Source organism: Lithobates pipiens, unplaced genomic scaffold (genome assembly GCF_037356315.1).
Source record: "Lithobates pipiens isolate NorthernLeopardFrog02 unplaced genomic scaffold, aLitPip1_a1.2 Scaffold_8, whole genome shotgun sequence".
NCBI classification, from domain to species: domain Eukaryota; kingdom Metazoa; phylum Chordata; class Amphibia; order Anura; family Ranidae; genus Lithobates; species Lithobates pipiens.
In genome coordinates, this window is record NW_027507903.1 from 615684158 (window position 1) to 615706215 (window position 22058).

At 50.2% G+C, this 22058-nt stretch overlaps 1 protein-coding gene across 1 annotated transcript; it reads right to left on the reverse strand.

Moving 5' to 3' along the window:
• Positions 1-4739: 4739 nt before the first annotated feature.
• Positions 4740-21289, reverse strand: RANGRF (RAN guanine nucleotide release factor). Its single transcript, XM_077470671.1, has 5 exons — positions 21001-21289; positions 19548-19664; positions 13455-13611; positions 11348-11442; positions 4740-5315 (listed from the first exon to the last, which is right to left on the reverse strand). Exons 1-5 carry the CDS (start codon positions 21165-21167, stop codon positions 5195-5197), a joined length of 657 nt encoding a protein of 218 aa, XP_077326797.1. The 5' UTR covers positions 21168-21289; the 3' UTR covers positions 4740-5194.
• Positions 21290-22058: the final 769 nt, after the last annotated feature.

The following is a 22058-nucleotide window of genomic DNA, read 5'->3' on the forward strand; positions in this document are numbered from 1 at the left end:
TCTCCTTTCGGCCCCACATCCAATCACTTTCCAAAGCTCGCCGCCTCAACCTCCGCAACATCTCCAAACTACGTCCCTTTTTAACCAAGGAGACCACAAAGCTCCTGATTCACTCCCTGGTTATCTCTCACCTCTACTACTGCAACTCCCTCCTCATTGGCTCACCTTTACATAGACTTTGCCCCCTTCAGTCCATCATGAATGCTGCTGCCAGATTTATCCACCTTACAAACCTCTCAGTGTCTGCTACCCCTCTCTGCCAATCCCTCCATTGGCTGCCACTTGCCCAACAAATTCAATTCAAAATACTAACATTAACTTACAAAGCCATCCACAACTCTGCCCCCAGCTATATCACTAACATAGTCTCAAAATACCAACCTAATCACCCTCCTCGTTCCTCCCAAGACCTCCTGCTCTCTAGTTCCCTCATCACTTCCTCCCATATCCGCCTCCAGGACTTCTCCCGAGCCTCGCTCATCCTCTGGAATTCGCTACCCCAATCTGTCAGACTGTCTCCAAATGTATCCACTTTCAGGCGATTCCTGAAAACTATCCTCTTCAGAGAAGCCTACCCTGCCTCCATCCCACAAACCTGAACTATTTTCTTTTATTAGCTCCTCTTATCCTCCTTTTATTAGCTCCTCCCCCACAGCTAATACCCTTTTGTATAACTTGACCCTCCCTCCTAGATTGTAAGCTCTAACAAGCAGGGCTCTCTGATTCCCCCTGTATTGAATTGTATTGTAATGGCTGCCCTAATGCTGTAAAGCGATGCGTAAACTGTGGGCGCTATATAAATCCTGTATAATAATAATAATAATAAATGGACTGTAAAGTGTTTCTGAAAACCGCACTAAAAATCACATAGGTGTGAGCGTAGGGTGAATCACACCTGATACCGCAGCACACCTACCTGTGATGTTGGACACTCTCCTTGCTTCCTCGCATATACCAAAAATTGATATGTAAAATTGCCAGTACTAAGATTTTTCACAGACAACAATCGGATTCAAACCTGTCCTGGATGTCTGAATGTGAGAGGCGATAAAGTTATCAGAGAGGAAGTCACACAGTACAGGATGAAGATGTGCACACTTACTGTAGTCATGTAGAGGGGTGTGTGACTATTCTGTGCTGGCACTGCCACCTTTGTGCTAAAATCAAATGATCACTTCTCTGAATACTGAATTATAATCAAAGACGAATTACATTTTAAGTATAATTTAAATTACAACTTGTCTGCCCCTTGTTATACTTCTTGCCATAAATGCTGTCTGCCACTAGGTGTCAGAACTGCCCCATAAATAAAGGAAGTGCTACTGTTCAAAGCCCATAGATACAGAATAAGATACCGGTACTGAGAATTACACCCAGCATACAGGACAAGAGAAGTAATACTGTGCAGAGTCCAACCATACAGAAGAAGAACAGATACTGAGAATTACACCCGGCATACAGGACAAGAAAAGTAGTACTGCGCAGAGTCCATACATACAAAATAAGAACAGATACTGAGAATTACATCCGGCATACAAGACAAGAGAAGAAGTGGTACTGTGCAGAGTCCATACATACAAAATAAGAACAGATACTGAGAATTACACCCAGCCTACAGGACAAGAGAAGAAGAAGTGGTACTGTGCAGAGTCCATACATACAGAATAAGAACAGATACTGAGAATTACACTCGGCATACAGGACAAGAGAAGAAGTGGTACTGTGCAGAGTCCATACATACAAAATAAGAACAGATACTGAGAATTACACCCGGCCTACAGGACAAGAGAAGAAGTGGTACTGTGCAGAGTCCATACATACAGAATAAGAACAGATACTGAGAATTACACTCGGCATACAGGACAAGAGAAGAAGTGGTACTGTGCAGAGTCCATACATACAAAATAAGAACAGATACTGAGAATTACACCCGGCCTACAGGACAAGAGAAGAAGTGGTACTGTGCAGAGTCCATACATACAGAATAAGAACAGATACTGAGAATTACATCCGGCATACGGGACAAGAGAAGAGAAGTGGTACTGTGCAGAGCCTATACATACAGAATAAGAACAGGTACTGAGATTTACATCCGGCATACAGGACAAGAGAAGTTGTACTGTGCAGAGTCCATACATACAGAATAGGAACAGTCCCGGGATTGTAGGGATCAGTCTGAAAACTAAACAGATCCATGGAGGCACCCACTGTTCACGCTCCTCAGCACTGTTATGACCTCAGAAATATTCAGGTGACATTCACTTATAATCAGGGCAGGACTTACCATTGGGCTTGACTGGGCTCAAGCCCATGGGCCCCGCCGAGATACATAGCCGAGTGTACTCGGCTCAGCTCCGCTCACAGTCACGTCCAGCCCCGACCTATGATGGACATGACTGTGAGCCGAGCCGAGTACACTACTCTTGGCTCCGCTTGGGATTGGGACTGTGAGAGGACCCGAGAGCCGCCGAGAGGACCCGAGAGCTGCCGAGATACACAGGACTCTGTATCTCAGCGGCGCCATTTTTAAACTTCAAGACTGCAATGACAAGGCTGCAAATGACACTGGGGCAAGGCTGTAAATGACAAGGCTACACTGACAAGGCTGCAAATGACACTGACAAGGCTGCATTGATGGGCATTTAAATGTAAGTTTTTCTCCTTAAACTTCCCTCCTAAAAGTTTTTTTTCCTTAAAATTCCCACCTAAACTTGGGGTGCGTGTTATACGCCGGCTCGTGTTATGCGCCGATAACTACGATAATGTATAGAAGGTAGGGCCGAAAGTGACTCAAGCCCAGGGGCCCCCACCACCCTAAGTCATGCCCTGCTTATAATTACTAAAATTCTGCAGACTTATAAAAGATTTGCATCTGTTCTCTGTTTAGCGTTAATCAAAGGTCAGGAAGAGAGGACCACTTCACTCCGACATGCGTTACCTTGTCAGCTGCTGGAGCTCATGCAGATAATACACAACAAAGTTGATTTACTAAAACTGGAGAGTGTAAAGTCTGATGCAGCTGTGTATGGTAACCAATCAGCTTCTAACTTAAGTTTGTTCAGTTAAAGCTTCGACAATAAGCCCCCATTCACATCGGCGCGATTTGACATATCAAATCACAGCCTATTGCCGACAACCCCACACCATAATCCCCTCTCCACTAAATGATTTGGACCAGTGCACAAAGCAGGGTCCATAAAGACATGGATGAGCGAGTTTGGGGTGGAGGAACTTGACTGGCCTGCGCAGAGTGCTACCCTCAACCCGATAGAACACCTTTGTGATAAATTAGAGCGGAGACTGCGAGCCAGGCCTTCTCATCCAACATCAGTGCCTGACCTCACAAATGCACTTCTAGAAGAATGGTCAAACATTCCCATAGACACACTCCTAAACCTTGTGGACAGCCTTCCCAGAAGTTGAAGCTGTTATAGCTGCAAAGGGTGGGCCAACTCAATATTGAACCCTACGGATTAGGAGGCCATTAAAGTTCATGTGTGTAAAGACAGGCATCCCAATACTTTTGGTAATATAGCGTATGTAACAGTGCCTATGGCCAGCTAGTGTGTGTGTGTGTGTATACAAATGCAGCTTGTGGCAACAGGATAAAGCTGTTATGCACGCTCAGGAGCTCAGAGACAGCATGAGGCCAGGCAGTTGATACAGCTCCAGCTGCAGGACCTCAGATGCCTCTGAGATTCAGAGTCACCCACAAGTATGTTGCCTCTGAGCTTCAGCGTCGCCCTCGGGCATGTTGCCTCTGAGCTTCAGCGTCGCCCTCGGGCATGTTGCCTCTGAGCTTCAGCGTCACCCTCGGGCATGTTGCCTCTGAGCTTCAGCGTCGCCCTCGGGCATGTTGCCTCTGAGCTTCAGCGTCGCCCTCGGGCATGTTGCCTCTGAGCTTCAGCGTCGCCCTCGGGCATGTTGCCTCTGAGCTTCAGCGTCACCCTCGGGCATGTTGCCTCTGAGCTTCAGCGTCGCCCTCGGGCATGTTGCCTCTGAGCTTCAGCGTCGCCCTCGGGCATGTTGCCTCTGAGCTTCAGCGTCGCCCTCGGGCATGTTGCCTCTGAGCTTCAGCGTCGCCCTCGGGCATGTTGCCTCTGAGCTTCAGCGTCACCCTCTGGCATGTTGCCTCTGAGCTTCAGCGTCACCCTCGGGCATGTTGCCTCTGAGCTTCAGCGTGACCCTCGGGCATGTTGCCTCTGAGCTTCAGAGTCACCCTCGGGCATGTTGCCTCTGAGCTTCAGAGTCACCCTCGGGCATGTTGCCTCTGAGCTTCAGAGTCACCCTCGGGCATGTTGCCTCTGAGCTTCAGAGTCACCCTCGGGCATGTTGCCTCTGAGCTTCAGAGTCACCCTCGGGCATGTTGCCTCTGAGCTTCAGAGTCACCCTCGGGCATGTTGCCTCTGAGCTTCAGAGTCACCCTCGGGCATGTTGCCTCTGAGCTTCAGAGTCACCCTCGGGCATGTTGCCTGTGAGCTTCAGAGTCACCCTCGGGCATGTTGCCTCCGAGCTTCAGAGTCACCCTCGGGCATGTTGCCTCCGAGCTTCAGAGTCACCCTCGGGCATGTTGCCTCCGAGCTTCAGAGTCACCCTCGGGCATGTTGCCTCCGAGCTTCAGAGTCATCCTCGGGCATGTTGCCTCCGAGCTTCAGAGTCATCCTCGGGTATGTTGCCTCCGAGCTTCAGAGTCATCCTCAGGTATGTTGCCTCTGAGCTTTGACGCATGCAAAGAAGTATAAAATAACACAGCCATGTATTTATTTATATTCATGTTCAGTACAGGCTCTGTTAATGGACACGGTTGTGCACACTCATCCTCAAAGAAAAGAGAAATAAGGAGGCAAATGTAAAGCTTTTCATAGGTTTCTTATGTCTGTCCAGCTGTGACTGTTCCTCTTCAGACTGATACCTGTACATTTTTCAAAACTATCAAGCAGAAGCTGTTCAATTCCTTATTTTGCAACATGAAAAACAAACATATAAAAAGTAACTCATTAAGAGAAAAATCAGTCTTTCATCATCCAGACAGAAAAGTCTCCATAGTATGAACTGTAAGAACGATCCCTCCAGGTTCTGCAGGTAGCAGTGCTAAAATAACTATCCTGAGATGAAGTCCTAGTTATTGGTGGGACATTCTAACCAGGAATGAGAGAAGAAGCATCCCGACTTCAAAGGAGGAGGGTCCTTTAAGTCAGCCAAAGATGCCGGGATCATGTAGACGGAAACTGCACAGGAGACGGTTGAAATCTTCCTGAGTCCATAGAGCAGAGGAGCCGTTCGATATTCCAGAGGAGGCACTACTGCTGGCCGGACTAAGAGGAGACAAGAGGGAGACTAGATTAATGAGAGCAACATCTGTACATTGCATTGTAATGTCTACAGTCTGTATCACCCTGCAGGATGACGACAGACTCATACCCCCTTCTGTCTGTATCACCCTGCAGGAAGACGACAGACTCATAGCCCCCTTCTGTCTGCATCACCCTGCAGAAGGACAGACTCATAGCCCCTTCTGTTTGTATCACCCTGCAGGAGGAGGACAGACTCATAGCCCCCTTCTGTCTGTATCACCCTGCAGGAGGAGGACAGACTCATAGCCCCTTCTGTTTGTATCACCCTGCAGGAGCAGGACAGACTCATAGCTCCCTTCTGTCTGTATCACCCTGCAGGAGGAGGACAGACTCATAGCCCCCTTCTGTCTGTATCACCCTGCAGGAGGTGGACAGACTCATAGCCCCTTCTGTTTGTATCACCCTGCAGGAGGAGGACAGACTCATAGCTCCCTTCTGTCTGTATCATCCTGCAGGAGGAGGACAGACTCATAGCCCCCTTCTGTCTGTATCACCCTGCAGGAGGTGGACAGACTCATAGCCCCTTCTGTTTGTATCATCCTGCAGGAGGAGGACAGACTCATAGCCCCTTTCTGTTTGTATCACCCTGCAGGAGGAGGACAGACTCATAACCCCTTCAGTTTGTATCACCCTGCAGGAGGAGGACAGACTCATAGCCCCCTTCTGTCTGTATCACCCTGCAGGAGGAGGACAGACTCATAGCCCCCTTCTGTCTGTATCACCCTGCAGGAGGAGGACAGACTCATAGCCCCTTCTGTTTGTATCATCCTGCAGGAGGAGGACAGACTCATAGCCCCTTTCTGTCTGTATCACCCTGCAGGAGGAGAACAGACTCATAGCCCCTTCTGTTTGTATCATCCTGCAGGAGGAGGACAGACTCATAGCCCCTTCTGTTTGTATCACCCTGCAGGAGGAGGACAGACTCATAGCCCCCTTCTGTCTGTATCACCCTGCAGGAGGAAAACAGACTCATAGCCCCCCTTCTGTCTGTATCACCCTGCAGGAGGAAAACAGACTCATAGCCCCCCTTCTGTCTGTATCACCCTGCAGGAGGAGGACAGACTCATAGCCCCCTTCTGTCTGTATCACCCTGCAGGAGGAAAACAGACTCATAGCCCCCCTTCTGTCTGTATCACCCTGCAGGAGGAGGACAGACTCATAGCCCCCTTCTGTCTGTATCACCCTGCAGGAGAAGGACAGACTCATAGCCCCCTTCTGTTTGTATCACCCTGCAGGAGGAGGACAGACTCATAGCCCCCCTTCTTCTGTACCACCCTGCAGGAGGAGGACAGACTCATAGCCCCTTCTGTCTGTATCACCCTGCAGGAGGAGGACAGACTCATAGCCCCTTCTGTCTGTATCACCCTGCAGGAGGAGGACAGACTCATAGCCCCTTCTGTTTGTATCATCCTGCAGGAGGAGGACAGACTCATAGCCCCTTCTGTTTGTATCATCCTGCAGGAGGAGGACAGACTCATAGCCCCCTTCTGTCTATCACCCTGCAGGAGGAGGACAGACTCATAGCCCCTTCTGTTTGTATCATCCTGCAGGAGGAGGACAGACTCATAGCCCCTTCTGTCTGTATCACCCTGCAGGAGGAGGACAGACTCATAGCCCCTTCTGTCTGTATCACCCTGCAGGAGGAGGACAGACTCATAGCCCCTTCTGTTTGTATCACCCTGCAGGAGGAGGACAGACTCATAGCCCCTTCTGTTTGTATCACCCTGCAGGAGGAGGACAGACTCATAGCCCCCCTTCTGTCTGTATCACCCTGCAGGAGGACAGACTCATAGCCCCTTCTGTTTGTATCACCCTGCAGGAGGAGGACAGACTCATAGCCCCCCTTCTGTCTGTATCACCCTGCAGGAGGACAGACTCATAGCCCCTTCTGTTTGTATCATCCTGCAGGAGGAGGACAGACTCATAGCCCCTTCTGTTTGTATCACCCTGCAGGAGGAGAACAGACTCATAGCCCCTTCTGTTTGTATCACCCTGCAGGAGGAGGACAGACTCATAGCCCCTTCTGTTTGTATCACCCTGCAGGAGGAGGACAGACTCATAGCCCCCTTCTGTCTGTATCACCCTGCAGGAGGAAAACAGACTCATAGCCCCCCTTCTGTCTGTATCACCCTGCAGGAGGAGGACAGACTCATAGCTCCCTTCTGTCTGTATCACCCTGCAGGAGGAAAACAGACTCATAGCCCCCCTTCTGTCTGTATCACCCTGCAGGAGGAGGACAGACTCATAGCCCCCTTCTGTCTGTATCACCCTGCAGGAGGAGGACAGACTCATAGCCCCTTCTGTCTGTATCACCCTGCAGGAGGAAAACAGACTCATAGCCCCCCTTCTGTCTGTATCACCCTGCAGGAGGAGGACAGACTCATAGCTCCCTTCTGTCTGTATCACCCTGCAGGAGGAAAACAGACTCATAGCCCCCCTTCTGTCTGTATCACCCTGCAGGAGGAGGACAGACTCATAGCCCCCTTCTGTCTGTATCACCCTGCAGGAGGAGGACAGACTCATAGCCCCCCTTCTTCTGTACCACCCTGCAGGAGGAGGACAGACTCATAGCCCCCTTCTGTCTGTATCACCCTGCAGGAGGTGGACAGACTCATAGCCCCTTCTGTTTGTATCATCCTGCAGGAGGAGGACAGACTCATAGCCCCTTTCTGTCTGTATCACCCTGCAGGAGGAGAACAGACTCATAGCCCCTTCTGTTTGTATCATCCTGCAGGAGGAGGACAGACTCATAGCCCCCTTCTGTCTGTATCACCCTGCAGGAGGTGGACAGACTCATAGCCCCTTCTGTTTGTATCATCCTGCAGGAGGAGGACAGACTCATAGCCCCTTTCTGTCTGTATCACCCTGCAGGAGGAGAACAGACTCATAGCCCCTTCTGTTTGTATCATCCTGCAGGAGGAGGACAGACTCATAGCCCCTTCTGTTTGTATCACCCTGCAGGAGGAGGACAGACTCATAGCCCCTTCTGTTTGTATCACCCTGCAGGAGGAAAACAGACTCATAGCCCCCCTTCTGTCTGTATCACCCTGCAGGAGGAAAACAGACTCATAGCCCCCCTTCTGTCTGTATCACCCTGCAGGAGAAGGACAGACTCATAGCTCCCTTCTGTCTGTATCACCCTGCAGGAGAAGGACAGACTCATAGCCCCCTTCTGTTTGTATCACCCTGCAGGAGGAGGACAGACTCATAGCCCCCTTCTTCTGTACCACCCTGCAGGAGGAGGACAGACTCATAGCCCCTTCTGTCTGTATCACCCTGCAGGAGGAGGACAGACTCATAGCCCCTTCTGTCTGTATCACCCTGCAGGAGGAGGACAGACTCATAGCCCCTTCTGTTTGTATCATCCTGCAGGAGGAGGACAGACTCATAGCCCCTTCTGTTTGTATCATCCTGCAGGAGGAGGACAGACTCATAGCCCCCTTCTGTCTATCACCCTGCAGGAGGAGGACAGACTCATAGCCCCTTCTGTTTGTATCATCCTGCAGGAGGAGGACAGACTCATAGCCCCTTCTGTCTGTATCACCCTGCAGGAGGAGGACAGACTCATAACCCCTTCTGTCTGTATCACCCTGCAGGAGGAGGACAGACTCATAGCCCCTTCTGTTTGTATCATCCTGCAGGAGGAGGACAGACTCATAGCCCCTTCTGTTTGTATCACCCTGCAGGAGGAGGACAGACTCATAGCCCCTTCTGTTTGTATCACCCTGCAGGAGGAGGACAGACTCATAGCCCCTTCTGTTTGTATCACCCTGCAGGAGGAGGACAGACTCATAGCCCCCCTTCTGTCTGTATCACCCTGCAGGAGGACAGACTCATAGCCCCTTCTGTTTGTATCATCCTGCAGGAGGAGGACAGACTCATAGCCCCTTCTGTCTGTATCACCCTGCAGGAGGACAGACTCATAGCCCCTTCTGTTTGTATCATCCTGCAGGAGGAGGACAGACTCATAGCCCCTTCTGTTTGTATCACCCTGCAGGAGGAGAACAGACTCATAGCCCCTTCTGTTTGTATCACCCTGCAGGAGGAGGACAGACTCATAGCCCCTTCTGTTTGTATCACCCTGCAGGAGGAGGACAGACTCATAGCCCCCTTCTGTCTGTATCACCCTGCAGGAGGAAAACAGACTCATAGCCCCCCTTCTGTCTGTATCACCCTGCAGGAGGAGGACAGACTCATAGCTCCCTTCTGTCTGTATCACCCTGCAGGAGGAAAACAGACTCATAGCCCCCCTTCTGTCTGTATCACCCTGCAGGAGGAGGACAGACTCATAGCCCCCTTCTGTCTGTATCACCCTGCAGGAGGAGGACAGACTCATAGCTCCCTTCTGTCTGTATCACCCTGCAGGAGGAGAACAGACTCATAGCCCCCTTCTGTCTGTATCACCCTGCAGGAGGAGGACAGACTCATAGCCCCTTCTGTCTGTATCACCCTGCAGGAGGAAAACAGACTCATAGCCCCCCTTCTGTCTGTATCACCCTGCAGGAGGAGGACAGACTCATAGCTCCCTTCTGTCTGTATCACCCTACATGAGGAGGACAGACTCATAGCCCCCTTCTGTCTGTACCACCCTGCAGGAGGAAAACAGACTCATAGCCCCCCTTCTGTCTGTATCACCCTGCAGGAGGAGGACAGACTCATAGCCCCCTTCTGTCTGTATCACCCTGCAGGAGAAGGACAGACTCATAGCCCCCTTCTGTTTGTATCACCCTGCAGGAGGAGGACAGACTCATAGCCCCCTTCTGTCTGTACCACCCTGCAGGAGGAGGACAGACTCATAGCCCCTTCTGTCTGTATCACCCTGCAGGAGGAGGACAGACTCATAGCCCCTTCTGTCTGTATCACCCTGCAGGAGGAGGACAGACTCATAGCCCCTTCTGTTTGTATCATCCTGCAGGAGGAGGACAGACTCATAGCCCCCTTCTGTCTGTATCACCCTGCAGGAGGAGGACAGACTCATAGCCCCTTCTGTTTGTATCATCCTGCAGGAGGAGGACAGACTCATAGCCCCTTCTGTCTGTATCACCCTGCAGGAGGAGGACAGACTCATAGCCCCTTCTGTCTGTATCACCCTGCAGGAAGAGGACAGACTCATAGCCCCTTCTGTTTGTATCATCCTGCAGGAGGAGGACAGACTCATAGCCCCTTCTGTTTGTATCACCCTGCAGGAGGAGGACAGACTCATAGCCCCTTCTGTTTGTATCACCCTGCAGGAGGAGGACAGACTCATAGCCCCTTCTGTTTGTATCACCCTGCAGGAGGAGGACAGACTCATAGCCCCTTCTGTTTGTATCACCCTGCAGGAGGAGGACAGACTCATAGCCCCCCTTCTGTCTGTATCACCCTGCAGGAGGACAGACTCATAGCCCCCCTTCTGTCTGTATCACCCTGCAGGAGGACAGACTCATAGCCCCTTCTGTTTGTATCATCCTGCAGGAGGACAGACTCATAGCCCCTTCTGTCTGTATCACCCTGCAGGAGGACAGACTCATAGCCCCTTCTGTTTGTATCATCCTGCAGGAGGAGGACAGACTCATAGCCCCTTCTGTTTGTATCACCCTGCAGGAGGAGAACAGACTCATAGCCCCTTCTGTTTGTATCACCCTGCAGGAGGAGGACAGACTCATAGCCCCTTCTGTTTGTATCACCCTGCAGGAGGAGGACAGACTCATAGCCCCCTTCTGTCTGTATCACCCTGCAGGAGGAAAACAGACTCATAGCCCCCCTTCTGTCTGTATCACCCTGCAGGAGGAGGACAGACTCATAGCTCCCTTCTGTCTGTATCACCCTGCAGGAGGAAAACAGACTCATAGCCCCCTTCTGTCTGTATCACCCTGCAGGAGGAAAACAGACTCATAGCCCCCTTCTGTCTGTATCACCCTGCAGGAGGAGGACAGACTCATAGCCCCCTTCTGTCTGTATCACCCTGCAGGAGGAGGACAGACTCATAGCCCTCTTCTGTATGTAGTACTTACTCTATAGCTACAGGATCATTGAATGTCACCAGGAGGTCTGTAGAATATTGTGGCATTCTGAACAAAGCCATGTGTATTGTGACCGTGTTCTGAGCCTGGGGGAGAGAGAACAAACAGTAATGCATATTTGTCAAGCAGGACAATATGATACATGACACAGTGAATTTATAAAAGCAAAACGTGGCATGCTGGGAGTTGTAGTGGTCCCAGGTATAAAGAGTAACCCCAGCAGAAAATGCACACCTGGCTTCCTGTGGAAACACTGATCATGAGCTGTGGTTTTTGTACAGTACTGTGCAAAATTTTAGGCAGGAGGGAAGAAATGCTGTAAAATAAGAATGCTTTAAATAATATATATTTCAATTGTACATTTTTTTTTTATCAATTTACAAAAATGCAAAGTGAACTGACAGAAGAAAAATCTAAATCAAATCAATATTTGGTGTGAATACACATTGGCTTCAAACCAGCATCAATTCTTACACTTGCACAAAGTCAGGGATTTTGTAGGATTGAAGTCAGGTGTATGATAAACAAAGTATACCAAGCAGACGCTAATGATCATCAATTTCATATGTAGGCTGAAACACAATCATTACATGAAACAGAAACAGCTGTGTAAGAGGCTTAAAGCTGGGTGAGGAACAGCCAAACTCTGCTACTAACGTGAGGTTGTAGAAGACAGTTTCATGTCACAGGTCAGACACCATGGCTAGACGTGGCACAGCAACAAGACACAAGGGGGTTATACTGCATCAGCAAGGTCTCTACCAGGCAAAGATTTCAAAGCAAACTGGGGGGTTCTTGATGTGCTGTTTATAATGTTATATGATGCTATAATGTTGCAGTCACGATAAAAATCACAGATTGCCGTCACCACTAATAAATAAAATTAATATGTCATAAATCTGTCCCCTATTTTGTAGACTTTTGCGCAAACCAATCAATAAACGCTTATTGCGATTTTTTTTAACCAAAAATATGTAGAAGAATACATATCAGCCTAAATTGAGAAAGAAATTTGTTTTTTTATATTTTTTTGATGATATTTATTATAGCAAAAAGATAAAAATATTGCTTTTTTTTTTTTTTATTGTTGCTCTTTTTTTGTTTATAGTGCAAAAAATATAAACTGCAGAGGTGATCAAATATCGCCAAAAGAAAGCTCTATTTGTGGGAAAAAAGGATGTCAATTTTGTTTGGGAGCCACGTCACACGACCGCGCAATTATCAGTTAAAGCGACGCAGTGCCGTATCACAAAAAGTGCTCTGGTCAGGAAGGGGGGTAATCCTTCCAGGGCTGAAGTGGTTAATAGTGTCCTCAATGCTTAAAAAAACAATTTATAATAATACAGGCAGATACTTATCCATCATGCCAAATCATCAGGGAGGCGTGGCGTACGATTGGCTCCAGATTTATTCTGCAGAAGAACAACCCAAAACATACAGCCAATGTCATTAGGAACTATCCTCAGTGTAAAGAAGAACAAGGTGTCCTGGAAGTGATGGTTTGGCCCCCAAAGAGCCCTGATCTCCACATCATAGAGTCTATCTGGGATGACATGAAGACAGAGAAGGATTTGAGGCAGCCGACATCCACAGAAGATCTGTGGTTAGTTCTCCAAGATGTTTGGAACAACCTACCTGCTGAATTCCTTCAAAAACCGTAGGTAAGTGTACCTAGAAGAACTGATGCTGGTTTGAAGGAAAAGGGAGGTCACACCCAATATTGATTTGATTTGGATTTCTGTTCATTTACTTTCCATTTTGCTAATTGATCAAAATAAACGATTAACACTTCTATTTCTGAACGCATTCTTCATTTACAGCATTACGTCACACCTGCCTAAAACTTTTGCACAGCACTGTACTTTGGAGTCTCACTCCTTCTCCTGCAATAATATGAATCATTCCACAGGAATGTCCTCAGCAGATGAATAGAGCTGAAAATTATTTTACCAAGTCTCAATGACAAAGCCACCAAGAGGCATATGAAGCCATGACGTCAGTTTCTGCAGAGAGGAACCTGTGACGGGCTGAAGAACTTGCACTCGTCTGTACAATGCATCTCCCATAACCAGAGGGATTGGAAATGGCCCGGAATTACCTGTTCATTGAATTTGGAGACGAGCTGATGTCCGGTGAGCGCCCAGGCGCTGGAGCAGCTGCTGAGGGAGAGTTGTGCCAGTGGGAGGGGCTCGACGCTGATAATCTCCGCCTTTTCCTGGGCATCATTGCTGGTGGCGACATCTTCAAAGTGGTACCTACCTCAGAGACAAGAGAGGAATTATTACCTGCTGCTCTGTTCTTTAAAACCTTTCAATACATTCCTCAATAGCCACAAAGTGCATACCGCATTTATTGGCGTATAACACGCACATTCATTTTAAGAGGGAAGTTTCAGGAAAAAAAAAACATTTTAAATAAGGAACTGTGAAGCAAAATAAGGGTCCATGCCCATCTACAGCCTCACCATTGCCATCAACGCAGCCTGATCGATGCCCATCTGCAGTCTCACAAGTGCTATTAATGCAGCCCCCCCATTGCCACCAATGCAGCAGCCCCCCCACTCATTGCCACCGATGCAGCAGCCCCCCCCCACATTGCCATCGATGCAGCAGCCCCCCCCCCATTGCCATCGATGCAGCAGCCCCCCCCCCATTGCCATCGATGCAGCAGCCCCCCCCCCCATCGATGCAGCAGCCCCCCCCCCCCCCCATTGCCATCGATGCAGCAGCCCCCCCCCCCCATTGCCATCGATGCAGCAGCCCCCCCCCCTTGCCATCGATGCAGCAGCCCCCCCCCCATTGCCATCGATGCAGCAGCCCCCCCCCCCATTGCCATCGATGCAGCAGCCCCCCCCCCATTGCCATCGATGCAGCAGCCCCCCCCCCCATTGCCATCGATGCAGCAGCCCCCCCCCATTGCCATCGATGCAGCAGCCCCCCCCCCATTGCCATCGATGCAGCAGCCCCCCCCCCCCCATTGCCATTGATGCAGCAGCCCCCCCCCCCATTGCCATCGATGCAGCAGCCCCCCCCCCCATTGCCATCGATGCAGCAGCACCCCCCCCCATTGCCATCGATGCAGCAGCAGCCCCCCCCCCATTGCCATCGATGCAGCAGCAGCCCCCCCCCCATTGCCATCGATGCAGCAGCCCCCCCCCCCCCCATTGCCATCGATGCAGCAGCCCCCCCCCCATTGCCATCGATGCAGCAGCCCCCCCCCCCCATTGCCATCGATGCAGCAGCCCCCCCCCCCATTGCCATCGATGCAGCAGCCCCCCCCCCCATTGCCATCGATGCAGCAGCCCCCCCCCCATTGCCATCGATGCAGCAGCCCCCCCCCCCCATTGCCATCGATGCAGCAGCCCCCCCCCCCCCATTGCCATCGATGCAGCAGCCCCCCCCATTGCCATCGATGCAGCAGCCCCCCCCCATTGCCATCGATGCAGCAGCCCCCCCCATTGCCATCGATGCAGCAGCCCCCCCCCTCCATTGCCATCGATGCAGCAGCCCCCCCCTCCATTGCCATCGATGCAGCAGCCCCCCCCCATTGCCATCGATGCAGCAGCCCCCCCCCATTGCCATCAATGCAGCAGCCCCCCCCCATTGCCATCAATGCAGCAGCCCCCCCCCATTGCCATCAATGCAGCAGCCCCCCCCATTGCCATCAATGCAGCAGCCCCCCCCCCATTGCCATCAATGCAGCAGCCCCCCCCATTGCCATCAATGCAGCAGCCCCCCCCCCCCATTGCCATCAATGCAGCAGCCCCCCCCCCATTGCCATCAATGCAGCAGCCCCCCCCCCCATTGCCATCAATGCAGCAGCCCCCCCCCATTGCCATCAATGCAGCAGCCCCCCCCCATTGCCATCAATGCAGCAGCCCCCCCCATTGCCATCAATGCAGCAGCCCCCCCCATTGCCATCAATGCAGCAGCCCCCCCCCCATTGCCATCAATGCAGCAGCCCCCCCCCATTGCCATCAATGCAGCAGCCCCCCCCCATTGCCATCAATGCAGCAGCCCCCCCCATTGCCATCAATGCAGCAGCCCCCCCCCCATTGCCATCAATGCAGAAGCCCCCCCCCCCCCATTGCCATCAATGCAGCAGCCCCCCCCCCATTGCCATCAATGCAGCAGCCCCCCCCATTGCCATCAATGCAGCAGCCCCCCCCCATTGCCATCAATGCAGCAGCCCCCTCCCCCATTGCCATCAATGCAGCAGCCCCCCCCCCATTGCCATCAATGCAGCAGCCCCCCCCCATTGCCATCAATGCAGCAGCCCCCCCCCCCCATTGCCATCAATGCAGCAGCCCCCCCCCCATTGCCATCAATGCAGCAGCCCCCCCCATTGCCATCAATGCAGCAGCCCCCCCCCCATTGCCATCAATGCAGCAGCCCCCCCCCCATTGCCATCAATGCAGCAGCCCCCCCCCCATTGCCATCAATGCAGCAGCCCCCCCCCCCCCATTGCCATCAATGCAGCAGCCCCCCCCATTGCCATCAATGCAGCAGCCCCCCCCCCATTGCCATCAATGCAGCAGCCCCCCCCATTGCCATCAATGCAGCAGCCCCCCCCCATTGCCATCAATGCAGCAGCCCCCCCCCCCCCATTGCCATCAATGCAGAAGCCCCCCCCCCATTGCCATCAATGCAGCAGCCCCCCCCCCCATTGCCATCAATGCAGCAGCCCCCCCCCCCATTGCCATCAATGCAGCAGCCCCCCCCCATTGCCATCAATGCAGCAGCCCCACCATTGCCATCAATGTAGCCTGATCGATGCCCATCTGCAGCCTAGAGGGGACCGGGAGGGGGGCGGGCGAGGGCCGACAGATTACATACAGTGAGAATCTCCTATGATAGAACAGTGGTCCAATGGCGGCCCAGGAGATGGGACTTCCTATTACAGACGCTGCCAAGTAAACAGGAGATTCTCACTGTATGCAATCTGATGGCGCTCGCCCCGCCCCCCTTCCTGTTCCCTCCGAGACAGCTAAAAAATTAAGTATTGCCGTATAACACGCACACGCTGTTTGCACCCGATTTTCAGGGTGAAAAGGTGCGTGTTAAACGCCAATAAATACAGTATATTCCCTCTGCGCCAAAAGTCTTTGCAAACCCAGATATTAGGTTGTAAAAGCAGCAGTGAAAACATCATCACTGCCGTGCTGTACATAGCCTTTGCAGAGAGTAAAGCAGCGGGAGGGTACCTAGCATTCCTGCCCGCTATGGGCTGTGGGAGGAGCTTCGCAGCTCCACCCACTACAAGAAGACAACAGGAGGGGGCGGGGACAAGACTAGTCTAGGTCATAAGGTGGAGTGCTTACAAATGTTGAAGTCCAACTAACAATAAAAAAAAAAACAGGTGCATCAACAAAAAACAAAAAGGTGTGCAAAGTCTCACGCATTTGCTTCTGACCCTTGCTCTGTGTGTGGAAGCAGTGGCCTCTTTGCAGAGGTCAACCACCTGCTGCCTTAAACCTACAGCTCTGCCATCAGAAAATCTCATGCACTTTGCTGATTGCAGAGGTCCAAAAACAGCCTCTCTCAACCTGTTTTCAACACAGAGGAACCCTTGAAATAATATTCTGGGTCTCAGAGAACCCCTGCTAAAAATGACCAGATCTACAACTCATGATACATTAGTGTGAGGATCGGTGGGAAGAATGCTCCTTACACTTGTGGTCATTGGGGAGAATTACCCCCGTTATAGATCGCTAAAAAGATCAACGGTGTCAGTGGGAACTTATCCGAGAGGCAAAAACTGCTCATTGCCTGAAGAGCCCCAAGCAACCTCTGGAGGAACCCTAAGGTTCCATGGAACCTTGGTTGGGAATCCCTGAATTAAGAGGTAGAGCTCTCCAGAGCTTACACAGAGAGCAAAGGTCCCTCTATTGAAGCATGCTGGCAAAATGCCTTCTTTTTTTCCTAACCACTTTACGCCCGGCCTATAGACAATTGACAGCCCGGGTGGTGGCTTTGCCACCCTGACTCAACGTCATAGGACGTCCTGTCAGGAAGCGTAGATCATGGGGCAGCACACTGTCAGCGCCCATGTCCACGGGATTAGAGTACCGGCTCGCTGCCAGTACCATGTGACCTGTTGTGACCAATCACAGCAGGTCACATGACACGTGGCTTACGCATGTAACGCATACTGTTAGATAAGTTGATTCGGTTGTCAGCGGGCTGGTCGGTGAGTAAGCTTAGATCTTTCCTTGGCCTTGTTTATATGGTATGTTGCCTTCCAAAGCTGCTTACTGCAATGGTCAGTTATAGGTGGGGGCAGTGGACACCATTTTTGTATGACATCTTTCTATCGTGCCATCCAAAAATGTAAAAAAAAAAAAATCCTGATCACGTCTCCAAAGTAGAACAATGCTACTATGGTAACATTATACTGCTCTGGTCACAGTGTGGTGAGAAAAAATAATAATAAATTTAATAATAATAAAAAAAAAAAAAAAAAAAAGGGTGTATATACAGGGCTCAAACTTTCAAGTCCTGAGCTACTAGCCAGGCCTCAAGGGTATAATTGTCTCCGCTCTGCTCGATGCAGCTCCGCCTCCTCCTGATCTGCGCCTGTGATAGACAGAATGCATCCCAGCATTGGACCGGCGTTCTGTCTAGCACAGGCATAGGTCAGGAGGAGGCGGGGCTGTGTCGTACAGAGCGGAGACGATTACAATGTAAGCGCCGATAACGGCGTGCTATCCCGCGGCTCTCCTCTTCCTCCCCGGCTCCCGATCAACCCCACCAGCGGTGCTCTCTCAGGCAGGCAACCCAGCTTGCAAGCCCTCATTTTTGCGAGTGAAAATTAGAGGAGTGTGTGTATAATATATATATATATATATATATATATATTATATACACACACACACACACACACACACACACACACACACACACACACACACACACACCTTTTTTTCCCTTGTACTGTCACCAGTCAGTGTCCCTGATCACCGCCACAACAGTTATATGATGGCGCTATACTGCACTGGTGGTGACAGTATGTAAAAAAAAAAAAAAAAAAAAAAATGAATAAATAAAAATTTGTGAAAAGTGAGGGAGATCAGTGCTTGTAACTGACCCCACTGCCGCACCGATTACCCCTTTGTCCTCCTCGGTGTCCCCCTCTGTGCTCCCCAGGTCTCTGTGTCCTCCTCAGAGTCCCCCTCAGTGCTCCCCGGGTCTACGTGTCCTCCTCAGAGTCCCCCTCGGTGCTCCCCGGGTTTATGTGTCCTCCTCTGTGCTCCCCAGGTCTATGTGTCCTCCTCAGAGTTCCCCTTGGTGCTCCCCGGGTCTACGTGTCCTCCTCAGAGTCCCCCTCAGTGCTCCCCGGGTCTACGTGTCCTCCTCAGAGTCCCCCTCGGTGCTCCCTGGGTCTACGTGCCCCCCCCCGGTCTTTCCCTATCTCAAATGGGGAGATATCAGGGGTCTGGCCCCTGATATCTCACCAAAGGCCCCCCTCCCAACAGGGCTAATGAAAAAATAATAATAATAAATATTTAAAAGTTAAATTGTAAAAAAAAACAAAAAAACAAAAAAAAACACCAAACACTGACATCATCCACTGCCCCACCCTCCAAAAAAAAGAAAGCATTGTAAAACACAAAAAAAATGTCAATTGTAAAAAATACATTTGTAAAACAAATAAAATAAATTAAACATAAAAAAACACTGCTGAATACTAGTGCCACTGTCACATGACATAAAAAAAAAAGTATCCGTATCAGCGATTACTAACAAAAAAAGTATCGGTATTTGTTCTCGATCTTAAAGAAGTGGTATCGGTGCAACCCTAACTTATTTTGCAAAATTTTATAACGGAAACACATTTTTTTTTCCTCAAAATTTTCTGATTTTTGATTTACTACGCAAAAAATAAAAACCCCAGTGGTGATTAAATACAACCAAAAGAAAACTCTATTTGTATGAACAAAATTCTAAAAATGTAGTTTGGGTACAGTGTAGCATGACCGCACAATTGTCATTCAAAAAGCGACAGCGCTGAAAGATGAAAAATGGCCTGGGCAGGAGGGGGGGGGGGGGGGGGGGTTTAGTGCCCGGTATTGAAGGGGTGCACCTGGGATTTATTTAGCTGATTTCATCTAAATTTCAGCAGGACAAGATATGAAAGAGAAGGTAGAGAGTCCCCAGGAATAGAGCAGCGCCAAGGAAAGGGGGATTATTACCGTGCAGCTTCGGGGTCCGTCATACCGCCCTGATACTCAAGGAGCTCCACAATGATACTCTGATCTGTGTGCTGATTGGCGAACACCTCCTGATTGTCAGGGATCTCCCGCAGGTCACTGGTGGGAAAATAACAGGAGTGAGGCACAGGAGCTTACAATCGCTGGCTCTGCATATATTGACTGTCACTAGTGTGAGGTTTGGAGGGAAATGAGAAGGGGTTTAGGTCATTTGGATTTTTTCTTGAAAGTCACCAAACTACCATTGTAGATCAAATCTGTGCCCCATAGTGCCCTGTGCCCTCTTAGTACCCTCTGCCCCCATACTGCTGTTTGACCCCATAGTGCCCTCTGCTTTCATACTGCCATTTTCCCCAATCATGCCCTCTGCCACCATACTGCCATTTTCCCCTCCATCATGCCCTCTGCCCCCATCATGCCCTCTGCTCTCATACTGCCATTTTCCCCCCATCGTGCCCTCTGCTCTCATACTGCCATTTGCCCCCATAGTGCTCTCTGCTCTCATACTGCCATTTCTCCCCCCATCATGCCCTCTGCCACCATACTGCCAATTTCCCCCATCATGCCCTCTGCTCTCATACTGCCATTTGCCACCATCGTGCCCTCTGCTCTCATACTGCCATTTGCCCCCATAGTGCCCTCTGCTCTCATACTGCCATTTTCCCCCATCATGCCCTCTGCCACCATACTGCCATTTGCCCCCATCGTGCCCTCTGCTCTCATACTGTAATTTGCCCCCATACTGCCCTCATCATGTCCGTCTATATAAAGGATCTACAATGTGATTCCCCCAGTCTATATAGGAGGAACTACAATGTGATTCCCTCCCCCAGTCAGTCTATATAGGAGGATCTACAATATGACTCCCCCAGTCAGTCTATATAGAGGATCTACAATGTGATTCCCTCCCCCAGTCAGTCTATATAGAGGATCTACAATGTGACTCCCCCAGTCAGTCTATATATAGAGGATCTTCAATGTGACTCCCCCAGTCTATATAGGAGGAACTACAATGTGATTCCCTCCCCCAGTCAGTCTATATAGAGGATCTACAATGTGACTCCCCCAGTCAGTCTATATATATATAGAGGATCTACAATGTGACTCCCCAGTCAGTCTATATAGGAGGAACTACAATGTGATTCCCTCCCCCAGCCACTCTATATAGAGGATCTACAATGTGACTCCCCCAGTCAGTCTATATATAGAGGATCTACAATGTGACTCCCCCAGTCTATATAGGAGGAACTACAATGTGATTCCCTCCCCCAGTCAGTCTATATAGAGGATCTACAATGTGACTACCCCAGTCAGTCTATATAGGAGCATCTACAATGTGATTCCCTCCTCCAGTCAGTCTATATAGGAGGATCTACAATATGACTCCCCCTCCTCCAGCCAGTCTCTATAGAGGATCTACAATGCCCCTCCTCACCTGACATCTTGTATTGATGGGGGGAGGAGAGCAGAGAAGGCTCCTCCAAACAGAGGACTCTCTATAGCTGAGCCCTCCATAGCACACAGCTGATAACTCCCAGCATGCACCGCCCGCCACTCTCCCTCCACATGCACCCTGCGCTTCTCAACTACAACTCCCAGCATGCACTAGGACGTTCTTCGTCTGCTTAATACGCTCTTCAAAACAGCGGCCAAGCTTTATAGTCTTTTTTCTGACTGCAGAAAAATACACGTCTGCAGTCACGTTCATTCGTTTTAGTTCGCTGAAGAAAATCCCTTAGATCAGCCCGAGGACCGTGTGAGGGAGTGCGCGTGCGCAGTATGACCGAAGGCCTCCCGTTTCAGAGAAATAATCCCGTCAGAGGTCACTGTTCGGAGATTACAACGGGGCGCGATGATGGATTTTTTATATTTTTAATGGATTCGAGAGACCTGTAATAACAAGTGCTGGCAGGGACATCTTTGAAGCCAGGTGCGGCCATTTTGTCTGTGGGCAGGAAGTGACCATCTTCCGGTTCATGGCGGGAAATTGGCTATTTTAAATGTCTTGCCATTTATGTCGGAGAACAGAACGTTCTATTGTTTGTTTTATGTACATGACGTTCTGACAGTGAGGTAATTGAGAGTGTCGGCCATATTATCTATGGGCAGGACATGAGCTCCCAGAACAATGGGCAGTCACTAGCTTTTTTATGTTGTAATGTAGGTCAAATAAAGTTGTAAACAAAGGAGAACTCTGATATACAGAACATTATTCTTTTCTGTTTTCTTTAGACATAATGTGAAGTCCTGGCAGTGCATTAAAGCGAAAACTAAACATACAACTTTGGTTTCGTTTTGGACAGAGTGGGCATGGATTAGAACCCTTGTCATGTTTTACCTCCATCTTAGGCGCAGATGGAGAGATTTCTTCACACCTGGTCTCTTATGGAGAGATTCCTTCAATTCCAAACTGCCATGGAGAGATTCCTTCACATCCTGTCTCACATGGAGACATTCCTTTAATTCCAGACTCCCGTGGAGATATTCATTCAC